The following is a 17,049-nucleotide window of genomic DNA, read 5'->3' as shown; positions in this document are numbered from 1 at the left end:
TGTTGTTGTTGATTATATTGCTATTTATGCTGTAGTTAATGTTATTGTTAATGCTGTTGATGCTATTGATGCTATTGATAGTGGTAATGTTGTTGTTTATGCTATTACTGGTATTGGTAAATGGATTGTTGCTGTACATGTTGTTGTAAAATGATTGTATTTGTTGATCAAACGTTGGATCTGATAGAGTTGTGTTGTTCGATCGTTGCTGTTGTTGTTGTTGTTGTTGTTGTTGTTGTTGTTGTTGGGTCAAACCATGCTGGGTTGTGTCCATACCAAATAGTGCAGAAAGATCTGTATTTTCCTCTAATAACCATTCATCAGCCGCTGTTGTTGGATTTCGATAGGTTGAGAAAGCAAAGTTTGTTTTTCCATGAAAAAGATCGCTATTAACGGGATGTTGTGCTGAAGTATTGGTGTAATTGATGTCAAAGTCATTGAAAATACCAAATGTCGCTACTGATGCATGATTATCTGTGTTGAATCCTTTGTTGCTGTTTTCATCAAGACTAAAACCATCGACACCATTGTCGTATTTGACTTCGGATGAGGGTGAGTAGTGCTCACTTCCTGAGCTACTAGTACTACTACTACTGCTGCTGCTGCTGTTGCTTCTACTGTTGTTGTTCTTGTTGCAAAAGCTTTTGTTTGATTCTTGAATATGATCACCAATACTAACGATACTATTTTCACTTTCAATGGATGGTGTAGTTGATGATAATGGTGGTGAATCCAAAGGTTGTGTATTCGAAATAATATTTGCTGTTATGTTTTTGGTGTCATGTGGTGGATATTCAAAAGTAAATTTGGCATCTTTCAAGGCATAATTTTCTTGTCGTAATTTTTCCAATTCATCTTTGAGTTTTGCATTTTCCGTTTCCAAGTCGACTTCTTTTGTTGATTTTTCTTCTTCCAATTGTCGGATACGTTCTTGAAGCTCAACCACATGCTTTTCTTTGCGTTCTCTAAATGCACGTTGTGCTGCTCGGTTTTGAGCTTTTCTTTTGTTTTTCGGATCACTAGTTTCCTACAGTTAAAAAAAAAAAAAGTGAGTTCATTATTTTTTTTTTCGCTTTCTTCCTTTTTGAAATATTGTATTGGTACCTCATCCAAAGAACTTTCAATAGGTTTTCGTCCAGGTCGCTTTGGAGTTCTTGTTACTGTTATTCAAAGAAAGTTCACAAAGTAAGAATCGACAGATTTATTTGTTTGATATTTTATTATCATACCTTTCGCTTTACTTTCCTTTTTCTTCGTAGCCGAGGAAGCTACAAACACAAAGAAATAGTTGAGGTTAACTATTATCCTTTTTGCAGTTCTATCCAATATGTATATCTTTTTACCTCTTTTCTGTGGAGTTTTGGATTTGACAGAATAATCAGAGTAACTATCGTCTTGTGAATCATCGTCTTCAGTAAAGCTGTCGTTGTAATGATCTGATGAAGCCATAATATAAATTGAATGTGAAAAGAAAAAGAAAAAAAAAGAAGAGTGGTTAAACTAGAAAAAAGACAAAAAAAAAAATAAATAAAAATAAAGATTTTTTTGGATGTCCGCTTCAATTTGTAAGCATATCATTTATATCTTTTTATTGGATGTATACGTTCAAAAAGTATATATCAAAATGAAGCTTTATCAAAAAAAAAGAATGCCATATTTGTATCTAAACTAACAACAATCTATACTAAGGATAAATCAAGCAATTGAATGTTTCTTTATCCAATCATTGTACGCTTGCGACCACGTAATCTCACTACCATATATAGAATATAATATAAAGTAAGATAAATTCAAGGTGAGAAAAAAAAGAAAAAAAGTAAAGATAGGTGTCACAATTTCATTACCTTCTTCTAATTTAGACATAATGGGTTTAGATTGCTTGTAATGCTTGATATAACTTGCCAAGATGTTTGCAAACTATGGACGGGAAAGAAAAAAAAAAGAAGAAGAGAGAGGTTAGATGATCACCATTTTATTGTTCTATTTCTAAATTTACCAATTGCTCTGTGGAAGGATGAGTACTTGAAAAGGCACGTTCCAAAACATATAAATCAACTGCTTTATCTTCAGGCATACTAGAACCATAACTTAGACCAAAATCAATCGTTACCTATAGTGTTCGTCAATATATATATATGTATAAGATATATATAACTTAATAAGATATTTATATATTTCCTTTTTCTTTTATTTTATACTTACTACAGATCCATTTTCTCGAAGCATCATATTGGATGTGGTGAGATCGCCATGAATGATATCAATACTATGCATTTTCGCCAATGCCTTTCCTATTTTGTCTGCAATAGGTGCTACCAGTGACAAAAAAAAAAAAAAAAAGGATGCACGTTAGTAAAAAAAAAAAAAAAAAATCTGAAACTTGAGGTATTTTCAATGGGTATGCCTAATCATATTACCGAGATCTAAATCAGAATACTGATTGTGTTGATTGTCCAATAGTAATCGTTTAAAGGTTGTGCCTACAATTTTTTCCATGTAAATGGTTGCCTTTTGTATATCCACTAAATAAACAGCAGGTGTATCCATGCCTGCTTTGTTGCACCGGTACAAACATCTGGCTTCTTGCGTTACTCGTCGTGCTGTCAATTGTCGATCTAGATCAGGATGTCGATATGTTTTCTTGAATCGTTCTTTGGCAATACATCCTTCCTTTATTGTTAAAAACGTTGATAGTTCATATACGCGCTATTAAAAAGGTGATAATGTAGTCATTAATATAAAGTTAAATTATGAGCACACTTTCTTTTTTTTTCTATCAATGACTTACTGCTTCAGCACCTTGTTTAATGCAAATAGGTTCTGTTGTCATGTCGATTGTATAATAAGGGTATGATAAAGAAAAAAAAATGGTGCCAAAAAAAAAAAAAAAATATTCAAAAAATCAAAACAAGACAGAGGAAAAAAAAAGTGTTTTCTGTACCAATGAATTCTAACACCGACTTACGTTACTAAGGAAAGAGGAATAGACTCTTCAATAATACATACAAACCCATGATTGATAATTTTTTTTTTAAAAAAAAACGGAGGAAATACATAATAAAAAGAGATTAAAACCAGTCAATAAAAATGTCTGTAAGATGAATCCAATATTTTATAGTATTTGTTTTTTTATTGCATTAAATGATATATAAGTGATCAGAGAAGGTATATAAAAATACATATATATATATAAACAAGACAGAGGGAGAGAAGGGAAACAAAACTAACAAACATATTGGAATTCTTCTAATGGGAGACCTTCTTTCTGTCTTCTTTCAATTTCGTTTCTAGCCTTGTCACGTAGATCCACATTTGTGCGATTTCTAAGCCGTTCCGCATGTCGATTCTTGATGGCAATCCATTTATTTCCTTTAAAATAACCCAGTCCTTCCTTGAGAGCATCGAGTTCGTCATTGGTCCAGGTAGTGTAACGTCTGCGATAAGGTATTGGACGTGCTCGTGAGTGTTCCTTTTGCAGAGGTCGCATTGTAGTTGGCAGTTGCCGTCTTCCTTGCCTTGTGCTGTCCATATCATTGACATCATCCGAAATAGATTCTTCGTCACTGTCACTATTATTGACACTATCAGGAATAAATTCGTCATCACTATCGTTCCAGCGGATGGCTACGGGTGATCGTGGTGCAGAATTGATTACATTCCCTCGTTTTCTGATTCTTGTTCTTCCGATGAAGGTTTTCCGGTTATTTATGCTAGTTGATGCTCCTATTGTTGTTGGTCGAGATGATGTTTGCGAAGATTCTGTTGCAGATGATGATTGTGAGGGTGATGGTGATCCAGGTATTGGCGATGCTAGTAATATTGATGGCGAAGGAGATGCTTGTGATGTTTGTAATTCTAATGATGATGGTAACGCTAAAGGCGACAGAGGCGCTTGTGATGTTTCCGATGCGGATGATGGTAAGGGTGATGACGATTGCAATGCTACTGATGATTGTTGAACTTGTTGACGTTGTTGTGATATTCCTTGTGATCCCGGTGGTGACTGAGAAAATAGATGTTCATCAATATCATCAGTAAACTGTAATGACTTGTCCTTTTCGTATCCTGTCGTTGACAAAGTTTGTCGTTTGTAAGACCGCTCTTCTTGTTGGTCGCCAGAACTATCGCACACAGAAGCACCCACCCACCAAAAAAAAAAAAAAAAATTGAATGAATGAGCCAAATGATACACATATAAAAGATGTTTGATGAATATTGTAATTGTTTTTTTTTAGGGGGGAACTTTACCTTGAATGATTTCGTTTTCTTTCAATCGCCAAAGTAGGAACATGGTTGCCATCATCATCAAGATTAGAATCGACTAAATATCCAGGTGGAAATCCACTATTGCCACTAATACAAGGATCTTGATTATTGCCTCCATCATTGGGTGAGTCGGAAGATTCTGTGTTGTCTTTGTCAAAGTCGTCCGTTGTATTATTGTTGTCAATATTTTTGCCTAGATCAAATTCTTCATCGCTGGTATCCAATTCATATAATTCTTCTTCTTCTTCTTCTTCTGGCGTTGGAGTTTGATCAAATTCTCTTCGTTCTTCATCTGCAGGCAGTTGAGTAGAATAGGGATAGATATGGTTCTCCACATGTTGCCGTTGTTCCGAAAGACTATTCTCACCCATCATTTCGTGTCTTGGTTCTTGAATTACATCATCTGATATTGAATGATTAGAGGATGAAGGAGAACGTATAAGGTCGATGTTATGATTTCGTTGTTCTTGTACCGTTTCTTCAAGTGATGGATGAATGGAGGAACTGTCAGTGTAAATATGATGGCGTGAGTGCTCTTCTGCTGATGTCGACGGTGTTGGAAGGATAGAAGAAGTATCAGAATCGTTATTGATTTCGGTAATATTATGTGATTGTTCTTGAATTGTTTCTGTAGGAGATAAGTAGATAGAGGAAGTGTCAGAGTCATCGTTAGTAATGTGATGCGAAAGTCCTTCAGTTGATTTTGCTAAAGTTGGGTGAACAGGAGAGGTATCAGATTTGTTGTTCAACTTTTGAAGATCGATCACTGTGTCATTTGTTGTTGCTTCTTGTAATAAGCTATTGTTATCGTTAGTGACATTATGTTTCTTAAACTTGATTCCAGTTGCTGATTTTCTTTGCATATAGATATCGACATTATCAAGGGTATTTGGTTCAAGTAGAATCTAAATAAGATATATATTGTATGTAAGTATTAAACCATATATATATATATAATTCTTTTGATTTTTACTTACGTTATTCACAGATATAGTTGGTGTACGAAGGTTATGATATATAATAGCAGATTCACAACTATTTTTCAATCGATCTAAAGGTATCAAGGTATTAAGATCATCCAAATCATCCAGACTAAAAATCTAAATCAAGAAAAAAAAATAAGTATATCTGTTTTGATTTAACAAAAAAAAAAAAAAAAGAATTTACCTTTTCCCTGCGTTTTTTGACATCTTCCATAAAGGGAACAGTATATTCTTGAGATCCAAATCCATAGCTGAGAGGGTCAAGAGAGAGAGCTTGTTCAAGAAGAGAATCCATATCAATACCATTGTCAGTTGAATAAGGGCTGTTTGACTCTGAGTAATTTTCCAAGGCTAAACTATAAAGTAAACGGGTTCTGAGATCAATAAAAGCAGAAAGAATAGATTGACATAGAGTTGTTGGTTCGTCAGATAAATGAGAAAGAGAGAGTTGTCCAATAGCATGCATATTGTCGGTTAGCAAGTATCGTGTAAAAGAGGCAAGATTGACCTTTTGAAGGATTTGACGAATCCAAGTCGTAAGTTTTTCTTGCTCCTGATTAGAATACCATTCTGGAATAGCATCGACTAGACTTGGTAATATACTAGGGATATCCACGTAAAGATTTGTTTTCAAAATATCTTGTTTCAGTTCTAATCATTATAGAATATAAAAAAAAAAAAGAAGAAAAAAAAAGACCGATCCAAATAATAATGGAGTTAGATCACACTTTATTTTTGCTCGTATGTATTTTGTTTTATATATATACCATTCAAATTGTTTGCAGCATTGTTGTCATCCACGGTAGGGGATCGCATCAAGGCATCGATGAGTTGTTTGGAGTAGAGATCGAGTTTCTTCAATTTTTGAAAGACTTCACTATCAAAGATAGATGTCATTTCAAGACAGAGAAAAAAAAAAACAAGAAGATCAGATATTCGTCCAGTCAATAAAAAGAAAAGAATAAAAGAGGTGTGCAAGAAAAAAACCTTGCAAAAAGGCAAAAAAAAAAAATTGATTTGGATCACCGATACCTCTACGCGTTTTGACCAATCTTCCATCCATCCAAAGGTTAGACATGTAAAAGAAGAAGATGAAAGGTAGTTTTTATTATTCAACAAACAAATCTAAACTATATATGTATAAATAAATACTATAAAATGCTATACTACAGATACATAAGAAAAGAAAAAAAAAAGACATTATTCCCAAAAAGAATACTTGTATACACCAAGAGGTAGATGATTTTTTTCCAAATACATGACCTCATTTCTAGCTTTGTCCCTGAGTTGCAAAGTTGTTCTTTCCTTCAGTTCTTTTGGAAAAAGACTCTTGATTAATGCCCACTGTGGTGATCTTGTATGTGCCAAACCTTTTTCCAATGCTGTCACTTCTTCATTTGTCCATCTTGTATACCTTTTCCGAGTCTTCTTTTCGATCCTATTATGAATAGTAAGCCGACTACGTACCTTTTCTCGAGCTTGCTGGGAATAAGTAGAGGTGGAATGGTCAAATTGAATCCTAGACAAATTGAACAAAAGTAATTAGTCAAGGAGCACATATATATATATATATATGTATAACGTACGCTACGGTTCGTATTTCATCAATGAATTTTTGAGAGTATGCTTCTAAGATAGGATGCCAGATTTCTAATAATTCCTGATGGTTAACAGGTCCCATTAATGATCCATCTTCATTTTCAGAGTCACTTCTACTAAATTGACTATAGATCTATATAAAATACAAAGATAGATGAGTTCCAACCTTTCCTTAAGTTTGCAGAATTCATCATCATTGTCACTCCTTTTCTGTATACAGTTTACCTGATCTCTCCTTTCTGACATGTTGATGAGGTAAAAATTGGTCAAATCATCATCCCATCCAAACGAAGTTTCATTCAATTTCTGTGGAAAGTAACTATCTAACGCTTTCTTGAGCGCCTTCACCAAGTCTTCATTTTCAGTGAGTGCTGCTTGTTGCATATCGTTGATCAATTGGTAGGATCTCAGTTCCACAAAAGCTTCCAAGATATCACGGTCAACAAATTCATTTGGGATAATTGATTCAAATAGATGTGTTCCAGCATCTGTCAAATCGCCATCGTCCAACAAGTCCAAAGAGATTCTAATAAATTGTTGGAATTGCAATAGGAGTCCCAGTAATAATTCCGATGGATGTGTTTGTTTGTATTCTCTAAACAGATCTAATAATATGAGTAAATCCAAAAAAAAAAAAAAAAAAAAAAAAAAGAATGGTGAAAAAATATTACAACCTTCATCTAGTTCATCATATTATGTTTGTACCTGAAATATCGGACATATCAAGATAATTTTCTTCATTGGGTTGTTTACCAGGTTCTAATAACTTGTTGATAGATTCAATGAGTTTTTCAAATAAATCTGTAAACGCGGACATTGGAAGAAGTTTGGTATATTTTTGTATGCAGACAAGAAATGAAAGAAAAGAAAAAAAAAAAAAAAAAAAAAAAAAAAAAAGCTTTTATATAGGTGCTGAGATTTAATGTATTTAATTTTTTGAACTATATTTGACATAATGCTTTGTTAAAGTTCAATCTATGTGTTGATTATTTTTTACTACCATCAGAGTATAGTTCTAACTTGATGATAGGCACTTTTTCGATGACATCTGTTCCATCGACGGATGTAGATGCTTCAGTCGTAGTGGTGGTAGTAAGGGGAGGGGGAGAAGAAATTCTATTAGTGGCCATCCGATCAAGAAGCTCTTGATGCATTTCAATATGTAACATTTCTAACTTGGCAGCTTCCATATCAACATACCATAAGATGATGGTAGCCAAAACGAATAGGATGGCTATGAGAAGCCAACCGTAATATGGATTGGCCGTCTTTTCTGTCACTGCACCAATCACTGCAAAAGCCATCCAGGATGATGCTTTACTGGCTATACCGAAAAGTCCAAAAAATAAATTTTCTTTACCTGGAGGAACTAGTTGTGCAAGCATTGTCTGTTCCCACGCCCTAATCTCATCATCATCATGAACGTAGTGATGTTAATTAATAAAAAAAAAAAAAAAGACATAGGTGAATCATCACGACCTCTTTTTTTTTTATTTTTGTTTTTCTCTATTTACCAAATTGGACCTGTGAAGAAGCCTATTGAAAAATAAAAATAATTATTCATTCTACTTTTATCAATAAAATAGAAATGATGATGGATGATGATCAAAAAAAAAAAAAAAAGAATTACCTGACCAAGCTGATGATACCCAAAGTTCCCATACAGTTTTTATTCCAAAGTTATCCATTCCAATACCAAAACATCCCCAGAGTGGTAAAATACCTACAATAAAAAAAAAAAAAAAAGGATGATCAATACCATAAAAATAAAAATACAATATGATTTTACCAGTTGTTACCACAATGGTCATCAAAATGGTCTTTGTACTAAGAGTAAATTGTTTTGCCAAGAACAGAAAGAAAAAACATCCAATAAGAGAAAATACAGCAGTGACTAATCCCATACCTGCATTTGCCGTTGCTGAAAAATCAGTGATTTCATTTTGAAGAAATTGTTGTAAAACGCTAATGGCATTCACTCCATCAGTAAATAAAAAATAGGATACTATATATAAATACAAATATCGATATTTTTTGGCTTCCCTACGATATCAAAAAAAAAAAAAAGATTTGTTATATAATCACTCATTCTTTTGATGATATTTTACTTTAGTGCTTGAAATATAGATTTCCAACCAACAGTAAAATGACTTTGATCTGGTGGCAACGGAGGACCTTTCCGTCCAACCGGTCGGAGGATGAAATAGGGTAATGCATTGACCAAGCAATAGGCTCCACCAACAACTGATCCAATACAATAATATGCGAGAGTATTCCCAAATGTTCCAGATTGATCATTGACAAATGGTCCATTATACCATGGTATAAATGAAACACCAACAAATACACCTGTATGATGATGATGATGATGATGATGATGATGATGATGATGATAATTGAATAAGTTTTTTTTGGATGAGCATGATAAAGTATGAGACAAAAAAGAATTAGTATATAGTTTTGAATTCTGATTATAGTATGATATGTACCTGAATAGATAAGGAAGCCGATGTTCGAAAAAGCAGTTGATACGGCCGAGACATGATTTCTCCACTTTTCGACTATAAGTTGAGTTTCTTCAATAGATATCATAGGATCAGCACGGACACTTCGAACCAAAGGTAAATTATCACTTTTTTTTTTAAAAAAAAAAAAAAAAAAAAAAAAAAAGAAAAAGAGAAAGGTGAGTGTTTGAAACACAGTTACCATTTTGGGATTATTTTATTCTTGGATGATCTACCTCAAAAGCGGGAAAGCAGCAGTATAAAAGACCAAGGTAACACCATAGGCAGTCAAAGCGATGATATTAAGAACCAATATAGTTATCCAACCTGAACCGTCATTGTTGATATAGAAGATGGGCAAGATCTGTGCAACGCAGCTGATCAGTGTGGCCACGATGAGAATATAATGATTATAACGTCCATAATCAGCTAGGGAACCAAACGTTGTGAAGATAACGAATTGAGCACTGAAGGAGATGGCGGTGACATACATCACCATGGAGACGACGGGAATACCATCCTGAAGATTGAGCCAAGGTACATTGCATGGTGCATTATCCGTATTTGAAGTCAGCTGGCACTTGGGTCGACCTGCCTTGGTTGGATCAAATCCTCCTTGCTGAGCCAAGTATTGTAAAAAAGTAGGAAGGAAATAATAAAGATTGTATCCATTGTTACCATTGTAATAAAGATAATAACTCCATAATTCGTATCTTGTTGCTGGTGGTTGTTTTAATACTTCTCTTCCTATTTCTGTCGTAGGATCAATCCGACCTCTTACTTTGAAAGGGTCATTTTGCCACCTTAATTCTGAGGACATTGAAATGATATGAAGAAATAAAAAATTAAAAAAAAAAAGAGAGAAAAGAAAGATAAAGTAAATGTTTAAATGATGATAATAAATCGGCTTGGATGCTCAGTTCCATAAACAAAATACAATACAATATAAAAGACCAAAAACAAAGATGTTGTTTATTTTTCCAAACAAATGTACAAATATACTAAAACTGTGATACAAAAATGAAGGACTCACATATAAATGTATTAAAAAACTAATCATTGTCCATAGTCATACTTTCTAAAGTTGGTAATATACTTGTCCATAATTCCACGCCCTAACATTATCATCAAAGAAAAAAAAAAAAAAAAGTAATCATCAGTGATTTTTGTATGCAGTTGATTGTTTGGTGTAACTTACTTTTTGATAAAAGTCAACATGGCAATCTGCATAAGCAGCCAATCCTTGTTTCAGTTCCACCACCCGTGTTTTTTGGAATATATCATATTCTTGAATCATCTGACTTGAGAAGCTATTGTTGGCATCGTTGGCTAGTGATACATCTCTTTCTAACTAAATACCATGTGTGAATATTATTTCCAATCAATCTTTTTTTTTTTTTTTTTTTTTTACCTCTTCCAGTTTGAATTGTAATCTTGTCAATCGTTCTCTTCTTGTTTGAGTTAAATTGTTGCCTTTCATTTCACTCATCTTATCCGCCATAAATTCACTAATATTCAAAGAAGGTCCACCAGCAAGATGTTGACCAGGATGAAGTAGTCGTTCACGATCTTGTGTTAATCGTTGAAGATAAGATGAAAGTTCTTCAAAATCCACTTGCTTTTGATCTCGTTCTCGTAGTTGATCCTAAATAAATAAATAAAAGAGGATAAATATGTCTTTTAAGGAAAGGATTTGATCAATGATATGTATATGTTACCTCTGCTGCACGACAATAACTGAGTAATTCATGAATGTTATTCAAATATACCATATCTTCTTGTTTTGTCTACATAAAAATAATGATCATCAACATTAATCAGATATTTGCTCATAACATATTTTTTTTTCTAATAATTTACCATATTGGCTATACATCTAGCGTACATTTCCATTGTTTCAGCAAATTGTCTTAATTTTCTTTCCACTGTAGGTTCCAAAACAGAGAGTCCACGTAAACTATTAGAAAAATCAAGATAATCTTGTTCCAAGTCTAGTAAAAGAATGATAATAAAAAAGATGAATAAGATATTTTTTTCAATGACTTCGTTCTTTTCTACCTTGTTGTCGTCTACCAATCCTAGAATAGAGTCGTTCCACAATATCTAGATTATCTTGAAATTTATTGACAGATTCTTTCATCATGACAAATCGATCATCAGGTTTCTTCACCTTGGAAAAGGATTTTAAAAAAGTATCACCAAAAGAAGAGAAAACGGATGCCTGAGACGGTATACGCTTGGTCTGCATTTGTTTATCATTTTTCTAAAAATAAAATGTCAGTGCATATCAACAAACAGTTATTATTATTATCATTACAAAATCCCCAGATTCCAAAAATACACGTGTACATTGTGATTTTTGCAGTAAAGGATGTCTTGCAATTCGATTTAAAAACCATTGTAAACTAATATAAATAAATAAATAAATAAAAAGTAATATCCTTCCTATCTAACTTACCCTAATCTTCTTCTTTCAATAAAGTCCTTGTCAAATCTATCCCCTTTGAAATATTCTATACAATATTATGTTAGATTTAATTTTTTGATATGAATGATAAAATAATAATTTACTTACTCATTCTATGTTTTTCCGGTAAATTTGGTATGATACAGGCAGGGAATTCAAGAGACAATGCATTATATAACCAAACAAAATCTTGAAATCGACGTCGAACAGGTTTTGGGTGTGATGATCCAAAGGTTTCCACTAAAGTCTATTTTTCATTTATTAATACCAAAAAAAAAAAAAAAAATCAAATCTTTTTGTTTTTATGCTTTTTTTTTTTTTATTATTACCGTAGTACTAATAAGATAACTAATGAAACTATCATCGTATTTTTGAGGATCTTGTACTAGTATTGTCATTGCCTTGGGAGTATCAGTAGTAATGGAAGTTGTATTATTGGTATAATCACTACGAGAGGATATATGAGGCGAATTGTTGTTATTATTGTTATTATTGGTACTAGAACTAGGAAGATCTTGTTGCCATTGGTCATCAATATTTTGGATAGGAGTCTTTCCATTACTTGTTGAATGTAATGTATTAGTAGTAGTAGTAGTATATTCCTATACATATATAAAAGTTCATTAAATAAGATTTAATAAGTTGTCAAATACTTTTTTTTTATATGGTTTACAAATTCATGACTTGAGTCACCATAAGTCAAGATAGGATTATTATCGTCAGTACGAGGAATAAAGGCTTCTGAAGAATAGTCATCCCATCGAACATCATCATAATCGTCAGTGTTCATAATTGAAAAAAGAGAGAGAGAGATAGAGAATATATGTGCTTCTTTATTAAAATGTAAAAAGGAAAAAAAGAAAGAATAAAAAAAAAAAAAAAAAAAGTTTATAATTGTGTCACGCGGACTTTTTCCTTAATGTCTATCCTTTTTTTTTTTTTTTTTTTTTTTTTGATGCAAGGCTACACTTGTATATAATCTAAACTGTTTTCTGAAAAGGAAATATATATTGTAATAGATATCAAATCCTAGTCTAGTCGTTCCTACAATAATAAACTAATATCTTGTGATGATGCAAACATTTCTGGTTTAATTTGTGGGATTCTATATGAAGTTATCAGATGATGATGATAGTAAATGATGGTAGTGAATGATGATATTGAATGATGGTAGCGAATGATGATATTGAATAATGATAGTGAATGATGATAGTGAATGATGATATTGGATGATGATATATACTACTTTTTTTTTCATAGGAGTCAGCGGAGAGGAATAGATAATTTGCACAATTGAATAATATGGTTTGCAGTTGAAAAAAGTGTGATTTACATTGTATTGATTGTACCAAAAAGAGAATATAAAAAAATGAATAGAAAGAGAAGTATGGTAAGTAAGTGATCTCTTTTTTTTTGAATACTTACAACCGTAGTTTAAACGTCGCAGGTTTTTTGCTACCTGGATTAAGCATATAGTTCATACATAGAAAGAATGAAAGAATGGTAGGCTTATGATTCGCCATAATCGTCCTCAACGTTTTATAATTAATGGGATGACACGCACTTCTGAATCACTCTTGATAACCAAGCTTCCAAAACGATCAAATTATTGATTTAGCTATGATCATTAAGAAGAGACTATGATAAAGAATAAGAAAGGTTTTATTGATATCATTAATCACCATTTCCGTAATATAAAAAAAGAATCACCGCAAACATCTAATCAAATGCAGAGAAAGAAAAAATCAACACGCTTCATATGGAAAAAAAACTAGTAATTATGGGTTGAATAAATAATTTTTATGATGATGACTATTTAACTTGTTAAAAAAAAAAGAGGGACATTATCAATTCAAAATAAAATAATAAAAAAAAGTAAAAGACTTTATTGAATTTCAAAAAAAAAATGGTTGATCATTATCCTGATTGTTTTGCTTGCCATGCTTGAGCCATTTGTAATAATTTGAGATTTCTAGATTGTTCTTGATCATCAGGGAATATATAATCAAAGTATTCTTCCCAAATAACATTGTCTTCAGTAGAATCTTCAGCCTTTCTTCGTTTCTTGACCACTTTAGGTTCCTTATCCTTGACCACCTTTTGAGTTTCTTCTGTACCATAGTTTTCTTCAAAGTCCTTCCAAGCATCAAGAAGTAAAACACGCTAGAAATCAAATAAAGAAAACAAAATCACAAATGAATACATATCTAGCTATTGTTTTTTTTTTTTTTTTTTTTTACCTCTTCTTTAAGTCCTTTTTGTTTCATTCGATCTGAAGCCTTTTCAAAGATCTTGCGAGATTTTTCCACAGCTTGTTGATTATCATCCTGAGGTATAGATAATTCGAATTGTGCAAAACTGATGTATACCTTGACATGTTCTGTACGTTCCAATAATCGATGATATAAGTCACGTGTCTTGTCATATTCTTCTTCACTGATTTCAAAGTCAATATAGGCTTTCCATAACAATTCAGGCATATCCAATACAGGTTGTCCAATGGCCAATTCAAAAATAGCACGACATCGATCCTGTTCTCCAAGCATCTTTTCTAATTCAGCAAACTTGATCCATCCTGCACAATTGGCTGGATTGAATTCCAAATATTTTGTATATAATGTACGACATCGGTCAAATTCACGAAGCTAATGGGAAAAAAAAAAAAAGTCATTGGTTTTCCTGATTATTTTTTTTTCTTTTTTTTTTTAAAAAAAAAGTTTCATTCTTTACCTGCATTTCCAAATCGATATAACCTTCAAATAATTTATTTTTAGGACATTGACCAATGGCACGACCAAGTAGTTTTCTTGCAGCTTGTACATTTAACTGTCGGATTTCAAATTTGGCAAATAGTAACCAGATTTTGGCAAAAGTAAATGATTTGTGAGGTATGAGCTTGATACATTCATTATATATTTCCCGTGTCTTTTCAATATCCTAATAAAATGTATATATTTAATTTCATCATCATCACATCCAATATATTTATATTCATTACCTCTGTTTCCAATTCTTCAAATAATGCATAGTTGATCCATAAATAAATATATCGTCGCCAATATCGTTTTTCTTCAGCAGGAGGCACTTGAGCAATGGCTCTTTCGTAAACTTCACGAATACGATGTACTTCACCAGCAGATTCTTCCAATTTAATGTAGTCAAACCATACGTCATAATTGTTGGGATTTGATTCGATTTCTTGTTCGTATTGTACTCGACGTTTTCCAACCACAACATTTTCTATTCCTTCTGTGTCCCCATATTGTTTTTCAAAATTGGTGTATTGATTATAAAGTGATTCTGATTTCGATTTTGGTAATCGATCCAAACCATATTTGAATAACACTCGAGCACGTTCATACTAAAAAAAAAAAAAAAAAAAAAATGATATGATGAGTTTATTCATTCCCATTTCCATTCTTTTTATTTACCTCTTTCATCTTGATTTCAAACTTTGCAAAGGCCACTAATACTTTTTGATCCAGTTTTTCATCACCCAAATATTGAATAGCTTCAGTATAAATTTCACGACATTTGTCTATTATTAGTCAATAAATAAAAAAGTAAATAAATAAAGATGAATGTTATATATGATTATATATATTTTTACCTAAATCATTATGTTCTTCTTCAAACTTGGCCCACTTGATCCAATTCTTAGGTTCAGGATGAACACTGACGAAACGTTCATAGATATTCCTAGCACGGTCATTTTCACCATAACGTAATTCCATCTTGACATAAGCCAACCATGCTGATTCATCAGGTTCCCATTTAATCCAACGTTCAAACACATTGCGAGCTTTTGGTACATCACCAAGAGTTTCTTCCATGTAAGTATACTTGTACCAGAATTGATCAACACGTGGTAAAAGTGTGACAGCACGATCCAAAATGTTACGAGCATGATTGACATTACGATTCTTCATTTCCATTTCAGCATAACGAAGCCAGATGGCCACATTACGCCATTCCACATCCAAAGCACGTTCATACACCGATCGAGCTCGTTCCAATTCCATTTGTGATTCTTCCCATGCTGCATATTTGAGCCAGTTGCTAATATTCAGTCGGTTTTTGCGAATGTTATCTTCAAATTCTTTGCGTTTACGTTGACGGAATTCTGAAAGTTCTTCAAGATCGGCAATCTTTTGCTGAGGAATCGAATGTACAGGTTCAAGTCGTCTGTCATGAGCTTCACGAAGAATTTGTTCAGCGGTAATTTGAATAGGTGCTGCACTTTTGTTTTTGACCTGTTGTTATAAAGAAAATAGCTTTAGTTCTCCAAGATGATGGTTGAATATACATTCAAGATGAAGGTACTTTTATATTCTCTTTTTTTTTTTTTTTTTACCTTTGGAGGTCGAAGGTTTCCTCTTCTACCGTCTTTTTTATCGTCCATGATATGTTTAAAGAAAAGAAAATAATTAAGAAAAGAAAAGAGAAAATAAAAGAATTGTTTTGCGCAGATTGAATACCATTGAACACACTTTTTTTTTTTTTTTTGCGCTCATAAAAAAAAAAAAAAAAAGAGAGATCTGTGACCGCCCTCCTCCCCTTATTTTCCCAAAAAGAAATAAACAATTTCTCTCTCAGCCCTTTTTTGTTTCTTTCTTTTATCCAAAACAACATGCGTTCTCGTATTCTTCGTGATATTAAAGCTCGCCAATCCCTTGCTGATAACGAATTGACTCGTCAAGCCTATCGATATATCACTCGTAACGAAACTCTTCCTGCTCGTGTTCGTCATCAAGCTCAACTTGCTCTCAATGCTATGCCTAAACAATCTTCTCCTACTTACATCTCTAATCGTTGTGTTGCCACTGGTCATGGTTCTGGTATCTTACGTGAATTCAAACTATGTCGATTTCAATTCCGTTTGAAGGCTTTGAATGGTGAATTACCTGGTGTCAAGAAAGCTTCTTGGTAAATGGGTATTCTTCTCCATTTTTGATATCTTCTTTTGATCTTTTTTTTTTCCCTATGACTTTCTTCTTTTTTTTCTTCTTTCTCTTACATCGACATCCGCACAATGCTCTCACATACACACACAACAAAACAAACATATACATTCACATATATTTTTATAAATGTAACCCTTTCCTATCTTCATTGTACAGTATTATCCTTCTTTTTATTATTATTTTATTCTATATAGACTTACAAAATATCAATCAAAATAAAAACATCCAAAAGCAAAAATGATCTATTTTTGTCTATTTCATTTTAT

At 32.7% G+C, this 17,049-nt stretch overlaps 8 protein-coding genes across 8 annotated transcripts; 1 reads left to right on the top strand and 7 right to left on the bottom strand.

Annotated features, from left to right (window-relative positions):
* Window positions 1–354: 354 nt before the first annotated feature.
* On the bottom strand, window positions 355–1,512 carry BX664DRAFT_157211 (uncharacterized protein). Its single transcript, XM_051539920.1, has 3 exons — window positions 1,344–1,512; window positions 701–1,027; window positions 355–452 (listed from the first exon to the last, which is right to left on the bottom strand). Exons 1-3 carry the CDS (start codon window positions 1,404–1,406, stop codon window positions 435–437), a joined length of 408 nt encoding a protein of 135 aa, XP_051399074.1. The 5' UTR covers window positions 1,407–1,512; the 3' UTR covers window positions 355–434.
* A 28-nt stretch (window positions 1,513–1,540) lies between these two features.
* Window positions 1,541–2,869, bottom strand: BX664DRAFT_335728 (kinase-like domain-containing protein). Its single transcript, XM_051545962.1, has 6 exons — window positions 2,789–2,869; window positions 2,418–2,706; window positions 2,203–2,312; window positions 1,997–2,110; window positions 1,845–1,917; window positions 1,541–1,753 (listed from the first exon to the last, which is right to left on the bottom strand). The coding sequence occupies exons 1-6, from the start codon at window positions 2,828–2,830 to the stop codon at window positions 1,716–1,718; spliced, it is 666 nt and encodes a 221-aa protein (XP_051399073.1). The 5' UTR covers window positions 2,831–2,869; the 3' UTR covers window positions 1,541–1,715.
* A 228-nt stretch (window positions 2,870–3,097) lies between these two features.
* Window positions 3,098–5,366, bottom strand: BX664DRAFT_335726 (uncharacterized protein; the record flags this gene model as incomplete). The annotated part of the gene is made up of 3 exons (XM_051545961.1): window positions 3,098–4,121; window positions 4,249–5,171; window positions 5,244–5,366. Coding segments are annotated over 3 exons (1,944 nt in total), but the record flags the coding sequence as incomplete, so codon positions are not given.
* Window positions 5,367–6,334: 968 nt separating this feature from the next.
* Window positions 6,335–7,689, bottom strand: BX664DRAFT_335724 (uncharacterized protein). Its single transcript, XM_051545960.1, has 4 exons — window positions 7,554–7,689; window positions 7,074–7,453; window positions 6,836–6,981; window positions 6,335–6,768 (listed from the first exon to the last, which is right to left on the bottom strand). Exons 1-4 carry the CDS (start codon window positions 7,663–7,665, stop codon window positions 6,450–6,452), a joined length of 957 nt encoding a protein of 318 aa, XP_051399071.1. The 5' UTR covers window positions 7,666–7,689; the 3' UTR covers window positions 6,335–6,449.
* A 57-nt stretch (window positions 7,690–7,746) lies between these two features.
* BX664DRAFT_335722 (autophagy-related protein 22-like protein) lies at window positions 7,747–10,206 on the bottom strand. The gene is made up of 7 exons (XM_051545959.1): window positions 9,589–10,206; window positions 9,338–9,480; window positions 8,957–9,197; window positions 8,638–8,891; window positions 8,479–8,571; window positions 8,363–8,384; window positions 7,747–8,249 (listed from the first exon to the last, which is right to left on the bottom strand). Exons 1-7 carry the CDS (start codon window positions 10,170–10,172, stop codon window positions 7,835–7,837), a joined length of 1,752 nt encoding a protein of 583 aa, XP_051399070.1. The 5' UTR covers window positions 10,173–10,206; the 3' UTR covers window positions 7,747–7,834.
* Window positions 10,207–10,404: 198 nt separating this feature from the next.
* BX664DRAFT_365989 (Phox homologous domain-containing protein) lies at window positions 10,405–12,217 on the bottom strand (the record flags this gene model as incomplete). Its single annotated transcript, XM_051548504.1, has 10 exons — window positions 10,405–10,467; window positions 10,551–10,703; window positions 10,764–10,997; window positions 11,071–11,139; window positions 11,213–11,343; window positions 11,411–11,522; window positions 11,670–11,757; window positions 11,811–11,865; window positions 11,928–12,066; window positions 12,149–12,217. 10 exons carry the CDS (start codon window positions 12,215–12,217, stop codon window positions 10,405–10,407), a joined length of 1,113 nt encoding a protein of 370 aa, XP_051399069.1.
* Window positions 12,218–13,678: 1,461 nt separating this feature from the next.
* On the bottom strand, window positions 13,679–16,263 carry BX664DRAFT_282317 (uncharacterized protein). Its single transcript, XM_051541561.1, has 7 exons — window positions 16,174–16,263; window positions 15,430–16,072; window positions 15,251–15,357; window positions 14,818–15,180; window positions 14,550–14,756; window positions 14,060–14,464; window positions 13,679–13,982 (listed from the first exon to the last, which is right to left on the bottom strand). Exons 1-7 carry the CDS (start codon window positions 16,219–16,221, stop codon window positions 13,737–13,739), a joined length of 2,019 nt encoding a protein of 672 aa, XP_051399068.1. The 5' UTR covers window positions 16,222–16,263; the 3' UTR covers window positions 13,679–13,736.
* Window positions 16,264–16,425: 162 nt separating this feature from the next.
* On the top strand, window positions 16,426–17,048 carry BX664DRAFT_335718 (uncharacterized protein). Its single transcript, XM_051545958.1, has one exon. The coding sequence runs from the start codon at window positions 16,450–16,452 to the stop codon at window positions 16,747–16,749; it is 300 nt and encodes a 99-aa protein (XP_051399067.1). The 5' UTR covers window positions 16,426–16,449; the 3' UTR covers window positions 16,750–17,048.
* The last annotated feature ends 1 nt before the right edge of the window (window position 17,049 follows it).

The sequence above is a fragment of the Halteromyces radiatus genome, assembly GCF_025201355.1.
Source record: "Halteromyces radiatus strain CBS 162.75 chromosome Unknown BX664scaffold_5, whole genome shotgun sequence".
In the NCBI taxonomy this organism is placed as follows: domain Eukaryota; kingdom Fungi; phylum Mucoromycota; class Mucoromycetes; order Mucorales; family Cunninghamellaceae; genus Halteromyces; species Halteromyces radiatus.
This window is presented reverse-complemented; position numbering and strand designations above follow the sequence as displayed.

Coding starts and splice junctions, on each gene's coding strand:
- BX664DRAFT_335718 (XM_051545958.1), top strand. CDS start 16,450: ATGCGTTCTCGTATTCTTCGTGATATTAAAGCTCGCCAATCCCTTGCT.
- BX664DRAFT_335728 (XM_051545962.1), bottom strand. CDS start 2,830: ATGACAACAGAACCTATTTGCATTAAACAAGGTGCTGAAGCA. Junction 2,111..2,202: donor TTCGAGAAAATGGATCTGTA/GTAAGTATAAAA, acceptor CGAACACTATAG/GTAACGATTGATTTTGGTCT. Junction 1,918..1,996: donor ATCCTTCCACAGAGCAATTG/GTAAATTTAGAA, acceptor TCCCGTCCATAG/TTTGCAAACATCTTGGCAAG.
- BX664DRAFT_335724 (XM_051545960.1), bottom strand. CDS start 7,665: ATGTCCGCGTTTACAGATTTATTTGAAAAACTCATTGAATCTATCAAC. Junction 6,982..7,073: donor TGTCAGAAAGGAGAGATCAG/GTAAACTGTATA, acceptor TATTTTATATAG/ATCTATAGTCAATTTAGTAG. Junction 6,769..6,835: donor GATGAAATACGAACCGTAGC/GTACGTTATACA, acceptor CAATTTGTCTAG/GATTCAATTTGACCATTCCA.
- BX664DRAFT_157211 (XM_051539920.1), bottom strand. CDS start 1,406: ATGATTCACAAGACGATAGTTACTCTGATTATTCTGTCAAATCCAAAA. Junction 1,028..1,343: donor CAAAACTCCACAGAAAAGAG/GTAAAAAGATAT, acceptor TTTTAACTGTAG/GAAACTAGTGATCCGAAAAA.
- BX664DRAFT_282317 (XM_051541561.1), bottom strand. CDS start 16,221: ATGGACGATAAAAAAGACGGTAGAAGAGGAAACCTTCGACCTCCAAAG. Junction 16,073..16,173: donor GAAACCTTCGACCTCCAAAG/GTAAAAAAAAAA, acceptor TTATAACAACAG/GTCAAAAACAAAAGTGCAGC. Junction 14,465..14,549: donor ATATCGATTTGGAAATGCAG/GTAAAGAATGAA, acceptor TTTTCCCATTAG/CTTCGTGAATTTGACCGATG.
- BX664DRAFT_335722 (XM_051545959.1), bottom strand. CDS start 10,172: ATGTCCTCAGAATTAAGGTGGCAAAATGACCCTTTCAAAGTAAGAGGT. Junction 9,198..9,337: donor CGGCTTCCTTATCTATTCAG/GTACATATCATA, acceptor ATCATCATACAG/GTGTATTTGTTGGTGTTTCA. Junction 8,250..8,362: donor TTCTTCACAGGTCCAATTTG/GTAAATAGAGAA, acceptor TGATGAGATTAG/GGCGTGGGAACAGACAATGC.